This window comes from Monodon monoceros, unplaced genomic scaffold (assembly GCF_005190385.1).
Source record: "Monodon monoceros isolate NGI ecotype Baffin Bay Population unplaced genomic scaffold, NGI_Narwhal_1 Super_Scaffold_13, whole genome shotgun sequence".
Lineage (NCBI taxonomy): Eukaryota > Metazoa > Chordata > Mammalia > Artiodactyla > Monodontidae > Monodon > Monodon monoceros.
Genome location: NW_021703769.1, coordinates 6314067 through 6332424, shown reverse-complemented (window position 1 = coordinate 6332424; position 18358 = coordinate 6314067). Strand labels below are relative to the sequence as shown.

The 18358-nt window shown below is 44.1% G+C and overlaps 1 protein-coding gene across 2 annotated transcripts; it reads right to left on the bottom strand.

The window, feature by feature from the left end:
* Nucleotides 1–256: 256 nt before the first annotated feature.
* Nucleotides 257–18358, bottom strand: AURKA (aurora kinase A). Of its 2 annotated transcripts, none has more exons than XM_029220761.1 (9): nt 18127–18358; nt 14436–14479; nt 11409–11688; nt 9338–9392; nt 8085–8273; nt 7165–7303; nt 3052–3200; nt 1027–1201; nt 257–900 (listed from the first exon to the last, which is right to left on the bottom strand). In XM_029220761.1, exons 2-9 carry the CDS (start codon nt 14472–14474, stop codon nt 721–723), a joined length of 1206 nt encoding a protein of 401 aa, XP_029076594.1. In that variant the 5' UTR covers nt 14475–14479; nt 18127–18358; the 3' UTR covers nt 257–720. The 2 variants fall into 2 exon arrangements, with proteins under 2 accessions (XP_029076594.1, XP_029076593.1); XM_029220760.1 differs by having other exon boundaries at nt 262–900; nt 8085–8276.

Below are 18358 nucleotides of genomic sequence, written 5' to 3'. Positions count from 1 at the left end.
CAAGAACTGGTTCACCCCACGTGTGAAGCTCTTTGCCATCCTGTTGAGAACACAGTCAGAGGCCAGGGATGGGCAGGTGTGGATGTGCAGGACTCCCCCGCTCTGTCCTGACCACCTGCAGCTCTGGTGGTCCCCCAGAGGCCCCCACTCAGTCTCACCAGGAGGTAAGTGGCTGAGGACCAACAAGCAGGCTCGGCAGGGGTACTGGACAGACACCGAGAGCGGTCCTAAAGGAATGCCATGGAGGTAAAAATACAAGTCTATACAAAAGTCTTTATTTTAACATTTAAAAGAAAGAATCACACGTTCATTCCGACAGCTTTACCAGACTGGGCCACCCGATAAGTTACACGCACACAGGGACTTGGAAAGTTATTGCACAGATTTTCAACGGGTCGAGTCAGGACCAAACAGCCGCCCTTCCCCACAGCCAGGCTGCGAGTCCATCTTCCACAAGGACACCTTACTCAAAACAGGCTGCGGGGTGGCTGCACTTGAACCTTGCCTCCAGATTGATTATATAACCACAGCTACTCCCACTGCAGAGTGGCGTGTCTGCGGAGGTGGAGCTCTGAACTGGGAGGCCGAGCACTGCCTGCTCATAAACAGTATTTCCTGTAGCATCTCGACGGTGGGCAGGCAGCAGGGAGATACACCAGCAGCCTGTTCCAGGCAGATTATCAGCAGCCCTGTCTCGAGGATTTCTGCCCCCAAAGATTCTTAAGATTGTTTGCTAGCTGATTCTTTTTTTTGACTACTCGATGGTTTTGAATTTGCCGTGATCCAGGGGTGTTCAAGTACTTCTTTGAGGGTGGGCCGCTGGCTGGGATTATGCTTCAGCAGTCTGGAAATGAGGTCCCTGGCTCCCTCTGGCACAAAGTCAGGGAATGTGAATTCCACCTGGGTAAGTGTACAATAAGTGACAGGGTCACAAACGTGGCTAAGAGAGAACGGGATAAATATTCAGATCATCGCCTAAAGTCAAGGCTGATAAGGAATGATGGGTCCTTTCTAGTGATGTCTTACCCGTGATATTCTTTTGTAGGTCTCTTGGTATGTGTTTGCCTCAAAAGGAGGCTTCCCAACTAGAAATTCATAGCAAAGCACCCCAAGGCTCCAGAGATCCACCTTCTCGTCATGCATCCGGCCTTCAATCATCTCAGGCGGCAAGTAGTCCAGGGTACCGCAGAGGGTGGTTCTCCTAAAAACGCAGGCAGGTTCAGGTTGACGTGCTTCTGTTTCTGATGCACAACAGCTGCTCAAAATCACCAACCATTACACTAACGTTGTGCGCTTTTCCTAGGCTAGATCCTGTGCTACGAAGCAGGTACTGTTATAAATCCCCACTTTTAGACAGGGAGATGTACAAGATCTCACAGCTAGCAATCAAGCTGCACTCCAAATCTGTCCAACTCCAGAACTTCCTTAAATGATACAAAATATAGGATTTAAAGTATCACCACTATAAAATTTTGTGGACAACTAGGGAAATTTGAACATGGACTAAATAGATATTAATAAGGCTGTTAATTTTCTTAGGCGTGATAATGGTTGTGATTATACAGGACAATGTCCTTATTTTTAGGAGATGCACCCTGAAGCACTCAAAGGACAAAGCACACTGTCTGCAACTTATACGTAGACGACACACCCAACATGGCAAAATGTTAACAACTGTTTGAGTGTAGGCACTGGATCGACAGGTGACCAATGCAGCACGTCTGTATGTTGTTTTTATAGAGGTTGGAAACAAACATCAAAACAGGAGCAAAGACCATGCAGGTTTTGCTGGTTTACATCAGTTATTCTTTCCCTGGTGCCCAGTGAGCGCACAAATGCTCGCTCGACTGCATGGTGACCCAGGATTAAGGAGCTACCTCTCCAGACACCTAGCCTCTCATCACCACCGAGATTCAGGAGACGGCCCGAATCGGGGGGTTCTCAAATGACAGCACAATATCGAAGGAGCTCTTACAGTTACCAAGGTACGGAAGGCGAGGAGAAGTGACCAACATTTACACAGTGTCCTCTTCAGAAAAGGATCAGCTACCTTTCCTGTCACGATGACACCACTGGGAGGGTTAAGGTACAGTTTAGCCCTGCGATGCCATGAAGCCAGGTGCCAACAGCTCCCACCCGTGGCAGACCACGAGACTCTTTTTTTTTTTTTTTTTAACAGAGACTGCAGCAGCAGATTCAGTGCCTTGCTGGAAACAATTAGGAGTGGTCTGTAACAAAAACAAAGCTCCCCACACCCAATGGCATCTATTTTAGACTACACAATTTTTTTTCAACTGGCTTTAAGGTAATCTGGCTAAAACTTTTTAAAGACCTACCCCAAAGTTGACAGACTCTTATTGGTGGACGTATGCTTTTAAATGCCCTACTTCACATGTGGTTCCAAAAGCTCACTTAAACTCCACTTAAATTTTAAAAAGGAGAAAATGTTTTAGCTCTGTTGGCAAAGTTCACTTAAATTGTTTCATTACGTTGATCTCTCCACTTTAAGAGGAGACAGGAAAGGACTGTTCTGTTGACAAACAGGACGAAAGAATCTTTGCCCCCCCACCCTGAAAGCTCCATCCAAACCAGTTTGGTTCCTTTAAGTTCCCTGAAGAACTGTGCTCTTGGTTCTAGATCTTTGCAAGCGATGCCCTCAGAAACTTCTGTCTCCTGGTCCGGGAAGCAGTGGAGTCTCCCTCACACCAGTCAGTCAGGTGTTACTGCCCCTGTACACATGCTGCACTTCACCTGTCATACACTTGTCATATCTTTTACTTATTTGTCCCCTTCATTAGTCTCTAAGGACATTACGCATCTTTTAACCCCAGGCTTAGGACAGGATAAACAGCCCAAAATGGCTGCAGAATAAAAATGTTCTTGAAGACACTAGTTTACTATCAGGCCTAAATCACACCAAAGTACGTGTGTCAGTTACCTGCCCCAACTCAGCACACATCTATACTTCACATATTTTACTATTTAGCTCATGATTGGCCCCTGGGCTTTTGCTAAACCAAACAAACAAGTTCCACGTCTGAAGTTACATACCTGGAGGATGGGGCATGTACTGACCACCCAAAATCTGCAATCTTAAGCTCTCCAGATGATCCAAGGAGCAGGTTCTCTGGCTTAATGTCTCTATGAATAACTCTCTTTGAATGACAGTAAGACAGGGCATTTGCCAATTCTGTGATATACTATTCAAAAAAAAAAGTATTGAAAATCTGTGTTTTAGATTTATATAACACAATTTTAGACATCTCTTCTGAAAGGAAACCCAACATAGATTTTAACACGTTTCGTAGATTTTTAAAGCCAAACTAGAGACAATGGATGACTCTACAAGAAAACAAACCAATTTAGTGCGCAGCATTAAGTACAAGTGATTCTGTGCTATGTTATTTGCTAACACAGCAGATGTGATATTGAAAGACAGGAAAACACCGAGACAGCACTACATCCCCACGTGGCAGTATACGGCCCAGCAGCAATGAATTAAGACAATACTGAAAAACTGGTATAAATTAGGGAGTCAGACATGTAAACGGTTTTTAACATTTAAAACAAAAACGCTTAAGTACAGACCATTCCCATGTTTAAACCAAGGCCAATTTACAACAAGAGGATTTGTCTGAAGCTAAAACTTTACTCTAAGAGCACCGGAGGAAAAAAATCCTGAACAATAACTAAGAGCAGTTGTCCTGGCATGTTAAGTAGTGAGCTAAATTTGGGGACACACTACATAGAAATTCATTAGTCAGCTTCAAAGTACACAAGCAAGTCAGTCCTTCCGTTCGTTTTGTTCACGTTTCAACTAAAAGATCTAGCAAGCAGGTCCAGAATTTGCTTTAACATATAAATAAGAATGGTTTTACAGTATATATTTAGCTCTGACTTAAGTTAGAGAAGTGTCTGTTTCCCAAAAGTAATTCTAGACAGGACTGAACATTATTTTGTACCAAAAAAGGTGTACTAAACAAATGGGTAGAAACCAGATGTTATCGTCAGAAAGGACATTTTTCATTATTTTCAGCCAAAGCCAGAGACCAAAATTTAGACCATAATAAACTGAAAGTGAAGGCAAAGAAAGCTCGTCTCCTGCACCAAAGTTGGGTTGATGATGCCCTAGGAGCACACGTTACTATTCCGGAGGGCAACAGGCTGTCCCTGCTCAAACCTCAGCAAGAACCAGAGCTCTCTGGCACCCAACTCCCTCCACACCTCCCGCATTAGATTGTGGGTACACGTAAAGGTCCCTAACACTTCTCTAGAATTAGTCTTATTTTAATTAATAAAGAAAAACAGGTGCGTGTATATATCTCCAAACTACTAAGGAATCTAGAAAGAACCAATCTTTTCTTTCAAATAGCTATCTGTTTACACCAAAGTAAACTCCATCTGGACTGAGGAGAACTGAGGACTACAAATATTAACTGCCAATTAAATGAGAAACAAGTTTGGTTAACTAATATTTAAAAAGCAAATAAAACAGATTTCTACTTATCCAAAGGGCAAATATTTAAGTTTAAAATAGTACGTCCTCGTTGCACAGACAGGACCGGAGGGTCATTCACCAATAGTGCTGTGATTTCATCAGAAGATAAAAGTAAAACCACCTGAACTTAATGCCATTTACATCAACGCCAAAAAGAAAATGAGTGTACATACTACCCAGAGACCTCCGCCAAGAAACAGAACGAAGTAACCACCATCCAACAGGCCCATCATCGGCTAATTCAACAAAAAACAGCGCAAATTAAGACTCAGCTTCTTCAAACAATTTTCACACAATAAAGGAGAGTAGAATTCGTGGGGGGGGGGGGACAAAAACCTGATAATGTTGAACTTTATTAAGATTAAAAACATCTGCCCCTGAAAAACAGTTAAGAGAATGAAAACATGAGCCACAGACAGGGAGAAAACGTGATAAAGGACACGTATCACAAATACACACGAACCCTTCAAACTCAGTAAGACAACAACAAAAATTTTTAATGGGCAAAAGATCTGAAGAAACACCTCAAAGATGATATACAGACGACAAATAAACACATGAAAAGATGCTCGACACTGTACGTCATTAGAGAACTGCAAATTAAAACTGAGGCACCACTCTACACCTACTGGAAAGACTGAAATCCAAAAGGCTCAACACCACCAGCTGCTGGTGAGGAGCAACAGGAACTCTCATTCGTGGGTGGGAAGGCCAAGATGGTATATCCATTTTGGAAGGCAGTTTAATAGTTTCTTGAAAGCTAAATGTAGTCTTTCCATACAAGCCAGCAATCGCACCCCTAAGTATTTACCCAGCCAGTTTGAAAACCTATGTCCCACAAAAACCTGCATGCAATTGTTTATAGCAGCTTTACTCGTAATCACTGAAAACTGGAAGAAACCAAGATGCCCTTCGGTAGGTGAAGAGATAATAATGGAATAGTATTCACCAATAAAAAGAAATGAGCTATCAAACCCTAAAAAGATACAGATGAATCTCAAATGCATACAGTTGTTTCCCACAGGGTAACTGGTTAACAATGCTACCACTACACGTGAACACTGGAATTGAACAGATAAATGGATGGCGGAGGGTAGAACCCAAGTTTCTCAATGTTGGGGTGGAGGTTACAGATAAGCAAGCGAGGAGGGTAAAATGATCCATGTGATAATGGACTCATGTTTTGCTTAATATAGATACGGATGGATAAATATAGAAATACTTCTAGATACATGCATTTACATGGATTACTATACACATATTTCCTTGCTCTCCGTCAGCTGAAAGCCTAGAAGTAATAACACTCAGTAGCAATGATCATATCCAGCGCCCAGATCTTGGTTTCTAATAAGACTTTCCAATAAAAGGAACCAAAGCTCCGTGGAGAAATAACGAATTCTAAGACTGGGATAGGAAATGTACAAGATGAAGCTGGAACATCTTATAGCGCCAGAAAACAAGAAAGTGCTTTTACGTGCATGCACACACAATAGGGACATATCCAAAGGACACAGGAACCACGAGAGGGCTCCCAGCGGCCAAAGCTGGAACAATGAGAGCAAAGTGGTATTAGATTATACTCAAAGTATAAAATAATCCATGAGTCCATGTTAATAAATGATTGACTCCATTTTCTGACTATTTTAACATCATTTTGCCTTTGGTGTGGAGACTTGTTGTTGTTATATGTCTTTTATGTCTATGGATTAATTTTGTCTGGTGAATCAAAGGATTTATATCATTTATCAAATTTGGAAAATTCCCAGCCATTATCACTTCAAACATTACCTTCTGCCCAATTTCTCTATTATTTTTTCCTTCAGGATTACAAAATTTACTACTAAATTTATATAAGAAGTAAACATTACTTCCAAATGTCAAAAATAAATAAATAAAAATGAGTAAGTAAATAAATAATGGAGAATAGAGAAATATTTGGTACAGAATTCCAAATAACTTATGTCGATACCCTGCCCTATAGGAGATGAAACATAACCCCCCATAGGCTGTTCCTCTGAAAGGACAGAGCATGCAAAGGGAGAAAAAGAGTAACTTTACAGTGGAGAAACCTGACAAACACTACCTCAGCCAGGTGGTCAAGGCCGACACTCAGGGATGAGTCAGGTTAATAGTATGTATCCTTGATACGAGAATGCATTTTACCTCTGATCTTCCTCTCAAAACTCCGTGACCCTCATCTAATCATGAGAAACTAAAGAAATCTGAATGAAGTATGGATTTCAGTCAATAGTTATGTACCAATATTGGTTCATTAGTTATGACAACTGTACCACACTGATAAAATATAAATAGGAAAATCAGGTGTGTATTAATAGGAGAAAGTAAGTCTGTACTACCTTCAGTTATTCTATAAGTCTAAAACTAATCTAAAACAAATTTTTCTTTTTTTTTTTTTTAAAGAGAGCAACTATACATTTCCACAGAAACAGCTGTGGAAACCAACCACAATATTCCATTTGGTACCTGATTTTATCTGTATATAAAAGGTACACCTAAGCTATTTTGATTTTTCCATTTCAAATATTTGATCTGATTAAGCTATCTTCCCATGAGACAAAACCCCCTCTATTATATAATGAAAGGTACACTGCTAGGTAGGACAGGTATAGAGGAAACAGAATTAGTCTGAACAAATGAAAACTTACAGTAGCAGTTCTCTGCTCATCAAACTTTGACAGTTTCTGAAGTTCTCTATAGACAGCTCCGAGGGGTGCATATTCCAGAATTAGGTAGACTCTGGTAGCATCATGGAAATAACCATACAGCCTGAGAATATTTGGATGCCTGCAACGAAGGACGAACACTCTAACACCTGGTTTTGGAGCTGATATGTACTGAGTATCAAACAAATGCTCATGTGAAACCAGTGGTGAAAACTGCTGCTGGCCACAGATCCCACTTCAACCCCCCTTGAGAATTTGAAACTACAGACCCACTGTAAGAAAAAGATGTACACTGCTATCAATTTACATGCATTTCAAGGTATTAATGGACCTTGGGTTTAGTTAAGACTATTGTCTTACTTTAGGCCATCTATATTCTTAGGTGGGGAAAGAATTCAGATAAATATTAAGTCTCTGCAAATTGGAAAAAAAAAAAAAGACATGGCATTCCCACAGTAGTTGAAACCCAAACACCATGAGATAGACAACACAGGCAGCGTTCACGAATGGCATGGGATATGCTGCTGACAACTTTGGACAGCTGAGCACAGGTTGTTTTTTTGTTTTGCTTTTTTTTTTTTTTAATTCACTGAAAGCAAAAAGAAAAAGATCCACTGGCCAAAGTCAACCTGTAGGCTGCCAGTTTGCAACCTGAACTCAAAATAAAGGTATCATTCCCTTTAATTATCCACCAAAACAAAACAAAACAAGAATACCTCCAGTAAATTACTCCATCAACAAAACAAACCTTCAAGCAATTTTTCAGGACCACGGCACTTAAGTCTAGTGAATTTAGTCACTCTGCAGTACTACGGAGCCAGCCTTCTACAAAGAAGTTTACAATCATTTAACTCTTAAAGTTCTGTATGCCACTCTTCCTGGACATCAATCTGAAAACTTACCTAAGGTGGGACTGTATTTCTACTTCCCTCCTCAGCTGATGCTCAACTCCTGCTTTCTCCAACTGAGCTTTAAATAATACCTTAAGAGCCAGGATAAACTTGCTTTGTTTTTCTCTCGCCAAATAAACATTACCGAACTTTCCTTTACCCAGCGGGCGACCAATTTCAAAATCTTCCAAAGCCCACTGCCTTCTAGGAAAGAATTGAACATTTTAAAATGTGAAGAAAACACATCTTTTCTAACAATGTATATTAGTGAGTAGTAGACATCCTATAAATTTTATATTCAAAGTTGTATTGAGTATGTACCCTCTGCAAGAACCAAACCAATAACCACAATTAATGAGTCACCACAGACATTAAGCCCCCCATGCCCCCACCTGCCATCAGCTGAGTGACTCTGTGACAAGGAACAACCTGGACTGTTAGAGCTGAAGCACTCACTGGGAAGTGTCCCAAAGGCAGTACTATGCTCTGGAGCACAGACCTATTAACAACAACACTTAGGACCGTAAGAAGGATTAGATGAGTAACTGGAGAGGGAAAAATGCTGCAAAACCACCTGTGAGCCTCTTTCAAACCAAGCACAGCCTCCACCACTCTGGATAAGCAAGTGGGATGGAGCCCGCAGGGCAGTGGGGTGAGAACCATTGGATGTAGATTCTCAGAAAGCCTCCGGTAGGCGCTAGAGCAAAAAAAGTCTGTGGATTCATTCCTGGCTCCTATCACATTCTAGAATCTAGACAGTTCAGAGACTGAGAGCAGGGGAAAATACAGCCAAGCTTTATTATGAGGAACAAGTATAATAATTCTGTCAATACTTTCAAAATACCCAGACAGTCATGTATTAGTCCATAGCTCTGCAATAGGACCACATTTTGTTGTTGTTTTTTTTAACTTCCACCTCTTTACTAGAATAGAAAAAAGTATAGAAGCATAGATAAACCATATGTAGTAGTTACTTCTGAAGGTAGAGAGGATCTTTTGCTTCACACATTTCTGTAGCAGATTCATACAAGTCATTTCTAAATTTGGAAAGCAATAAGAAAAACTCGAGTCCCTAATAAACATCCATCATTAAAATTCCTTCTCCCTTTCTTTAAAGATTGGAAATTTGAAACTTCTATATTTTCTAAGTGAAAATACAGTATAAAGACCTATTTTAAAAGTGTTCCCATAACTAAATTTGCAATTAAATGGTGTATTCTAGTAGAATGATGGCACAGAACTCTGTAAACAAGATAAAACTTTACCTTTTTGATTCTTCATTTTTCTGTTTTGATGCCGCTTCCTTTTCAGGATTATTTCCTAGATAGAGTAAGTTAAAAACCTGTTTTTAGAATAACTATACAGAATAAGTTAGAAATCTTTGATTAGAGATGAATCAAAGAATAGCCACCAAAATATTAGTGTATGTCCAGAATGATAGATCTGAACTATTTCTAGTTTTATTTTTTTTTTTAAAAAAAGAAAGGGACTTCCCTGGTGGTCCAGTGGTAAAGAATTTGCCTTACAGTGCAGGGGTTGCAAGTTCTATCCCTGGTTGGGGAACTAAGATCCCACATGCCGAGGGGCAACTAAGCCCATGCGCCACAACTACTGAGCTCGCGCGCCTCAACTACAGAGCCCACGCGACCTGGAGCCCGTTCACCACTACTAGAGAAGAGAAAACCAGTGTGCTGCAACAAAAAGATCCCGCATGCCTCAACGAAGATCCCACATGCCAAAACTAAGACCCAATGCAGCCAAAATAAATAAATAATAAATAAAATATTTTAAAAAAAGACTACTTACTACACTGTAACCTCACTTCTGCCGTTTGAAGTCTTTATAGAACTTCGAGAGTAAAGACAAGCAGATACATATAGCTAGGCCCTTAGATAATCTCCTTGAAGCCTCAGTTTCTTTTCTTTTTTTTTTTTGGCGGTACACGGGCCTCTCACTGTTGTGGCCTCTCCCATTGCGAAGCACAGGCTCCGGACGCGCAGGCTCAGCGGCCATGGCTCACGGGCCCAGCCACTCCGCGGCACGCGGGATCTTCCCAGACCAGGGTACGAACCCGTGTCCCCTGCATCGGCAGGCGGACTCTCAACCACTGCGCCACCAGGGAAACCCCCTGAAGCCTCAGTTTCTAAATGAAGAGCTTCTAAAGCAGAATTACCAATCTTCCCATCCATTACAAGCTCCCACCTCATCACCTTTTCCCCAGGAGGTGGGCCAGCCAGCTGTCCATTTGCTACAGACAACGTGCAACAAAACATAAGCCAACCACCACCCTCCTTCCACTGTCTTGGTGGCCAAGGGGAAATTACATGGGACATTTCCACTTGTCTATTTCCAGCACTTCAAACTCTTAACAGCAGCACATTTTGCTCTGGTCAGGTATTTGAATTCAGGCCTCAACGGGACTCTTCCCCTCCCTGGTTCACAATCTCAGTTAAGGCCACCAGTATAACCGCCATCCCCATGTCCAGTTTATTGCCCAGTTCAGTCAAGTCTGCATCCTAAGTGAGCTCTCGGATTTGTCTGCACCACTCCGTCCTGGCTGTCTTCAAGTAAGTTAACACTTCAAAGTCTTAGCTTCCTCCTCCACAAAACCAAGTTAAAAACCATGGCTGCCTTTCCTGAGTGGTTACGAGGACAGAATGACACAACGCGGATGAAGGAAGCCTGCTGTGTGAGCGCTCACACCTGGTAAATGCTAACTATTAGCACCGACCCTGCTCTGCCTAGGTCAGGCCGCTGCCATATCGGCCCCAAACCACAATGGCTTCCCTCCTATCTGGTACCCCTGGGTCCAGCAATGCTACTCTCCAATTCATGCCCCACATTCAGATGAGCTTTCTATAAAGGCAAGTCAGCCCGTCCTCCGCTCAAAAACCTTTCAGCAGCTTCCCAGTGCACACGGGATAAAGCCCCACTCACCGCGGCCAGCAGTGCCCACCTCGACCTGACCTGGCCCGCCTCAGTCCACCCACTCCCCACGCCAGGCACTTCCCTCCACACCCCAGAACCCTGAAGTTGTTCAGCTCCAAGAGTACCTGCTACAAGAACCCCATCCCTCCCCTCCGCCCCTACTATGCAATCAAAGAACAAGGCACTGGTGCTGTGTCCTCCCTGGCTGCCAACTCTTCCTTGAGGATGGGAGTCCGGCCTGGCCCACAGGAGACACAGGTACTTCACCCGGACACCAGATTTTCTCCCCATCCTCAGTAGAAAATGACGTAAAAGCTAGGGTTCCAAACAATAAACACACGTCTACACACTTGCTTTTTTAGCAACTAAAAAGAACGACTCTCCAATGAGCCTCAGAGCGCTGATTACCAGGTGCTGGGAGCTGGGGATGCTCGCTCTTTTGGGTATTACTCAGCGGCCTGGAGACAGGACGAGGGGCGCTGGCTGCCTGCGTCGGCTTCTGCTTCAGGGGCTGTACAGGTTTTTGGCTGGAGACAAGCTTTTGAACTTGTGAAGGAACACGCTGCGAGGAATTTGAAGGACACAAGACCCGCTGAGCCTGGCCACTGTTCGCAGACACCGGATTCTGAGAAGGAAATTGCTGAGTCACCGGAACACGTTTTGGGCCATCACCAAGTGGAACTGTAGTCTAGATGGGGGAGGAAAAAGGAACTTTATGGTCTCCATGAACGAAAGCTGAATATCATGAGAATATTCCAAAAGTTTGTTTTCCAATATAAGAAAATGAGTGTCACTCACTGATAAGACGTTAGGGGAAAGCGATTTTAATCAGCACTTCCAGAGCATACAGTCAGTATATGGCTGCAATACCTGAATGACACCGCCTCCCCTTCCCCAACACCCACCCCTAAAAAGCACGCCCCCATAAACAAATGTTCATGAACAAACTTTCATTGAAAAAAGGAGGCATTAAACACTAAGAATTCACAATGACTTGGGAATTATTATTTAGCAAGAAGCTGCAATTTGGAAACTTTATACCAAAATCCCAATTCCAATGACATTTCTTTGACAACACCTATGTTTAGAGAAAAGACTGAAAGAAATACAACAAAATATTCAACAGTGATTTTTTTTAAATTATTATTTATTTATTTTTGGCTGTGTTGGGTCTTCGTTTCTGTGCGAGGGCTTTCTGTAGTTGCGGCGAGCAGGGGCCACTCTTCATCGCAGTGCGCAGGCCTCTCTTGTTGCAGAGCACAGGCTCCAGACGCGCAGGCTCAGTAGTTGTGGCGCACGGGCCTAGTTGCCTCGCGGCATGTGGAATCTTCCCAGACCAGGGCTCGAACCCATGTCCCCTGCATTGGCAGGCGGATTCTCAACCACTGCGCCACCAGGGGAGCCCTCAACAGTGACTACCTTTGAGTAAAGAAGTTTTGGAGAATTTCTGTACTTGCCAGATTTTCCACAAAAGCTAATTACTTTTCTTTTTTTTACAATAATGACCACAGTTTTAATAGTCCAAAAAGCTAATTACTACTGATTTAGTAGTGTTTCAATTTCCAAGTGTTCAATACTGACAAAATGCATCTGAGGCAAAAGACAAAATAAACATAGGCTCTTCAAAAAGTTACTACCAGGGCTTCCCTGGGGGCGCAGTGGTTGAGAGTCTGCCTGCTGATGCAGGGGACACAGGTTCGTGCCCCGGTCCGGGAAGATCCCACATGCAGCGGAGCGGCTGGGCCCGTGAGCCATGGACGCTGAGCCTGCGTGTCCGGAGCCTGTGCTCCACAACGGGAGAGGCCACAACAGTGAGAGGCCCACGTACCGCAAAAAAAAAAAAAAAAAAAAAAAATTACTACTAAAATATATTATTTACATGCCTGTAAGTTGGATGTCACGAGTTTTTAAAATACTTAAATTCTAAGGCCCTGAGCTAATCAAACACAGGGCAGGGGGCACTTCCTCTAGCTTCAATGGAGGAAATTTCCTCATAAACGAGGAAACAGTGCCAGAAGAGAAGACTCAGAATCCATCACCAGCTTGCTGGTACAAGTGCTTTCCAAGAGAGGGTTTCCAACTTACAGGAAAAAGAGATTGCTTCTGAAATTAGCAGCATCCACAACACAGCAGACATTCAGGCAGCAAAAAACATTTTAAACATCATGCAATTTTCTTTTTATGTAAATTTATTTATTTATTTTTTGGCTATGTTGGGTCTTCATTGCGGCGCACGGCCTTTCTCTAGTTGCGGTGCACGGGCTTCTTATTGCAGTGGCTTCTCTTGTTGCAGAGCACGGGCTCTAGAGCACAGGCTCAGTAGTTGTGGCGCACGGGCTCAGTTGCTCTGCGGCATGCGGGATCTTCCCGGACCAGGGCTTGAACCCGTGTCCCCTGCATTGGCAGGCGGATTCTTAACCACTGTGCCACCAGGGAAGTCCCTAGAGCAATTTTTTTAAATGATTTTTATCATCAGAATTGAGAATCAAATACAGTGAACCAATTTAGCCTTTTTCTGGTTGGTCATTTTTACACTTTCAGCCAGTAAAAAAGGCTAAGCATCCATTTTTCAAAGATGAAGACTTCTAAAAACAAACCCCTCCCCTCAAAAAAAAAAAAAAAGCAGTATTTATATTCTTCTAATTTCCTAGAAGGAAAAAAACCCGGGGATTACTTATATTAAAAGGATCTTTCTGTGAGAGACCCATTCACCTAACTGCTCCACAAATATTCATCAAATGCTAAGTAAGGGCCAGGGGGTCTCTCCTCCTGGATTCCAATCTACCCCAAGCTGAACTGAGCACCCCTCCTAGGAATTACTCAGGTTATATGTAGATATAGTATGGTACTGGCTCACACACCTACCCAGAAGGGCTCTAAGTTCTTTAAAGTCAAAGACCACATGCTTTTCACCGTTGTGATTCCTGCACCTGACACAGAACCTGGCTGCAATGCCCAGGAAATGCCCACTGAACTGCTGCTCGACATTCCTCTAAAGCGTGAGCAGAACCAACTACGGCAAAGAAATTAATTTCTGGAAAGCAAGGAAGTACAGGCAAGTGTTAAGCACCTACTACATACATCATTATCCTGCATGCAATGGAGCAATACAGATACTTAAACAGTTAACTGTAAGACAAAGCAGAGGAAATAAAAGTTACGGTGAAAGAAGCAACGAAGTGTTATTGAATGCGTAGTATAACGACTAATTCCCACCCAGGAACATGGTAGAGGGATCTAAAGTTACAACCCAGAGTAAAGGTAAAAAGAATTCTAGAAAAAAAAAAAAAAAAAAGAATTCTAGATTTTAAACCCAATCTCAAACAACTATACCCCAATAAAAAATAATAATAATATAAATAAATAATAAAATAAAACCCAATCTCCCTTTGGGTTTTATAAATGTGACTTGAGATTACAGATTATTCGATTTACCTTAGGCCCCGAGATGCTGTTTTCTTTACATTTGTCCATGATGCCTGAAAAGAAAAAAGAGCCACCTTTAATTTGTAAAAATCCACCTGCTTCCAAGTGTTATGCTGGATGAGGGTTATAAATCCTGATGAAAAAGCCTCAACGTCACACAGAATTTTACATGTTTTGTCATCCAAATGAGGCTGATAAGGGAGCAGTGTTTTCTCGCCTGATACCACGTGCAGGCATGGGGCCTTCCCCCCACCTCACACACTGCAGCCCGCCCCTCCCCCGATACTCAGACTTCACTCCTGAACCGCCCTGTCCTGCCCCATCATCTCTCTAACGGACCACTTCCATCACTGTACAAGCCAGCTTCCACACCTGCTGCCTTCAGAATAAAAAAGGTCCTCTTTACCCCAAAACTGACTCAAGCTATGACCACATCTCTGGCCTCCCCTTTCAACAGCAAAGCTCTGCAAGTCTCTACCACTTCCCTCACGCAGCCACAAGCTCCCTCCCACAGGGCTTTTATCCCCACCGCCAGCCCAGCTCCAGACTGACCCCTGCTGTTGCTAAACCGAAAGGTCAATTCTCGGCCTTCCTCTAACGTGCACTCCCTGCATTCCAGGGGATCCTGCACTCTTTTTCCACTCCTTTCTTCGCTTAGCTCGCAGATCTGTCTTCACCTTGCTGCTGTCCCATCGCAACAGCCTTTGCTGATCAGCCTCATGCGTACCACCAATCTCAGTGTCTGGGGTGACTCCGGAATGGACTCTGCAGGTCTCCATCTACACCTGCCTACGGCCCCAGGACTCTGAACATCTTTAACAAGAGAGCTCGAATTTGCATCTCCTGCCCTCCCCTCTCCTGCGACTGCCAGGCTCTCTAACAACCTGCTCAGGATCCCCCAGGAAGGTCTGCCAGGCATCTCAACCCAACACACCAAATGAAACCTCTTCTCTCCGGCACACTTCTTTTCCCCTTTGCCATGGGGGTTGCCCAGAAACACTTCTTTCCCAACTACACTCACTCCTTCGGTGAGCTCATCCCGTCTCCTGGCTTTCAGTACCATCCACAGGCTGAGGATCCCCAAATGTCCATCGGAACTCTGACCACCTGGTAATCTGAGAGCATCGCAATGTTAAACTGTCCCCAACTGAAGTCCTGCTCCCTTCCCCACCCCCATCTCCGGCAACCCGCTCTCTCGGACGGCGGACTGGGCTGCCACCATCTCAGTAGACGGCAAATCCATCCTGCCAGTTGCTCAAGTCTAAAGTCTTAGCACAATCTTTTACACGGTTCTCCCTCAAACCCCTTATCTGATCCATCAGCATATCTTACAGGCTCTATCTTCAAAATCACTGCTCACAGCCTTTACTACTCCCACCTCGTCAAACCACAATTTTCTCTCCCCACAATTATTTGCAAAAGGCTCCCCAATGGTCACTCTGCTTCCACCCTTCTCCCATTAAGTCCATTTTCAACACTGTGCCCAGTGATCCCATTAACAAGTCAGATATATGGTCCGTGGTTCAGAGGCCCCTCATGGTTCCTCAACTCAAATTCAAAATCTTACTTGCACATATAGGCCTATAAAGTCTCACAGAATGTGGATCTTGACCACCTCTGTGACCAGATCTCCTCTTCTCTATTGCACACCAGCCATTCAGGGCTCCTCCCTTTCCCTGGCAGAGAAGTCCCCTGCCACAGGGCCTTTGCACTTCCTGTTCCCTCTACCTATGAGGCTCCTCCCTAAAAGAGAAGTGTGGCTGTTCCTTCATTTCATTCATGCTGAGATGCCCCTTTCAGATCATCTCTCTTTTACTTAACACCTTACATAACATTATTTGTACTTGTTTACCTTCTGAGTCCCCAGACTCAGATACCCAGCTATCTGCTCAGTATCTCTAAAGAAAGTAAGCTCCACAGGAGGAAGAGCTTAGTCCCATTTTGTTCACTGTTACCTCCCCAGAACATGCCTGGCACACAGTATGTACGCTCATCTTTTGGGAATGAATCAATCCATTAACAAAGCAGATCAGTAATAAAAAATAGTTTCTAACACTTAGGAAGTGTTAGAATCACTTCCTGTGAGTCAGGCACAACAACCTATCGAGTAAGTAGAACATAAACTCCAAGAAAGCAGAAACCTTTCTCTATTTCTCTTACTCAGATGCTCCTTATACTCTAGAATCCAATCAGAAAGCACTCTTCAGCCCCACGCTTTCACATCCACTTTATAAGTAATCAAATAACTCCACCTCGAAGACGGGACCAGGCTAAAGAGCCTGGAGTCCTTATATCAAACAGCCATTTAGACATAATAGACAAAAAAGAAAAGGAAATACATTCTCCTTGAATTTCACACATGCTCTGATGCTTTCTTCACTCTCCCGAACAGTTACAAGCAGCAGACTCATGAGAGCACACAGACCAATGAACACTGATTGAACCGTCTTCAACAGAAGCTACAGACATTCACTCCAATGTAATGCACTTTCCTTCTCAGGAAGAACAATAACAGAATGGAACATGATTCTGATCCAGAAATTCTGGAGAAAGCCGCAAGAAGACTGCTTCTCAGGTGATTCTGGCCTGCAGCCGAGTTCAGGAGTCACATGTCCAGACGACCTGCACAAGATCCCTGCAGTTCAAACCAGAGATCCTACTAGTCTAAACAGCAAAACAGATTTAACAGCACTGTGGGTTGAGACTTTTCCTTCCTTCGTTAAAGCTGCAAATGTCTGCACAGATGCAAGAGAGTGGAGAGGAAATGAGTATGTTGCTGAGAAGCATTTAATTCAAAGAACTAGGAAGGTTAAGGATGAGAAGTAAACAGTGAAAGTCAAGGGTGATAGCTACATCTACATCAGGAGGACATTTGCTAGAAATGGAGACTTTCAGGCCCAACCCCAGACCTAACAACTAAATCCTGCATTTCAAAGACACCCCCGGATGACCAGTATGTGGCTGGGCTAGACCACTAGTTCTCAACGAAACATCAGAATCACCTGCAGAGCTTGATAAAAATACAGACACCTGAGTCCTACACCCAAGCGCTTCCGATCCCTTAGGTGGGTTCACATTTTTAACAAGGACGCTCAAGTAATCCCGATAAGGGTAGTCCAAGGTCTACGGTTTGAGAAGTACTGGCCCAGGAAGGCCTCTTTGAGGAAGTTATTTATTCACCCACTCATCCGTCCCGCCCGGACAAGGGCCTTTTCCGGCTAGTCTACCCAAAGTAGCCCCCGGTTCCTAGCGCCCTTCCCTAGAGGAAGTTATCTTGCTACTTCATCGTCTGTCTCCCCACCCCCCAGAACGTAAACTCCAAGACAGCAAAAACCTTCTGTACCTCCTTACCCAGGTGCTCACTGAACACGAGAATCCCATCAGAAAGCACACCCCAGAGCCCCCCCACCACGCCACACAACCCAACGCACTCCAGGTGTTTAATAAACACCAGGCAGCATGTTACACGGCGTCTGGGGACCCAGGAGCTGATGGGAGGGCGCTGGAAAAGCACGGGGGGACGCAGGGAGGAACGGGGGGGTGAACGCAGGGAGGAACTGGGGGACCAAGGGAGCCTTTCTCGCCCCGACCCTCCCCTCGCCGGCCCAGCGGCCCCAAAGTCCTCTTCCCTCCCACCCACCCCCAAAGGCCACCCAGGGTCCTCCCGCCCGCCTCACAGAGATGCCCCAGGTCTACGTACCTACAGCCTCCCACCTCCGACCCGAAGGCTCCGAGTCCTCCCAAGAGCTCGGCCGTTAGGAGTCAAAGTCTTCATTTTAAATAGGAGTTAAACCCTCGAACCCGAAAGCTGATTGGTCGGGGCTAGAGAGGCGCTGCATTTTCATTGGTTCAAAACCAACTCGACGGCTTGAGTCACGGCTCGGCGGAGACGGCGCGCAGGCGCACTTGCTTCGCAAGGCCCCGGAAGTGAT

Coding starts and splice junctions, on each gene's coding strand:
- AURKA (XM_029220760.1), bottom strand. CDS start 14,474: ATGGACAAATGTAAAGAAAACAGCATCTCGGGGCCTAAG. Junction 8,277..9,337: donor AAAAATGAAGAATCAAAAAG/GTAAAGTTTTAT, acceptor ATTCTTTCCTAG/AAGGCAGTGGGCTTTGGAAG. Junction 3,201..7,164: donor ATGAGCAGAGAACTGCTACT/GTAAGTTTTCAT, acceptor TTTTTTGAATAG/TATATCACAGAATTGGCAAA.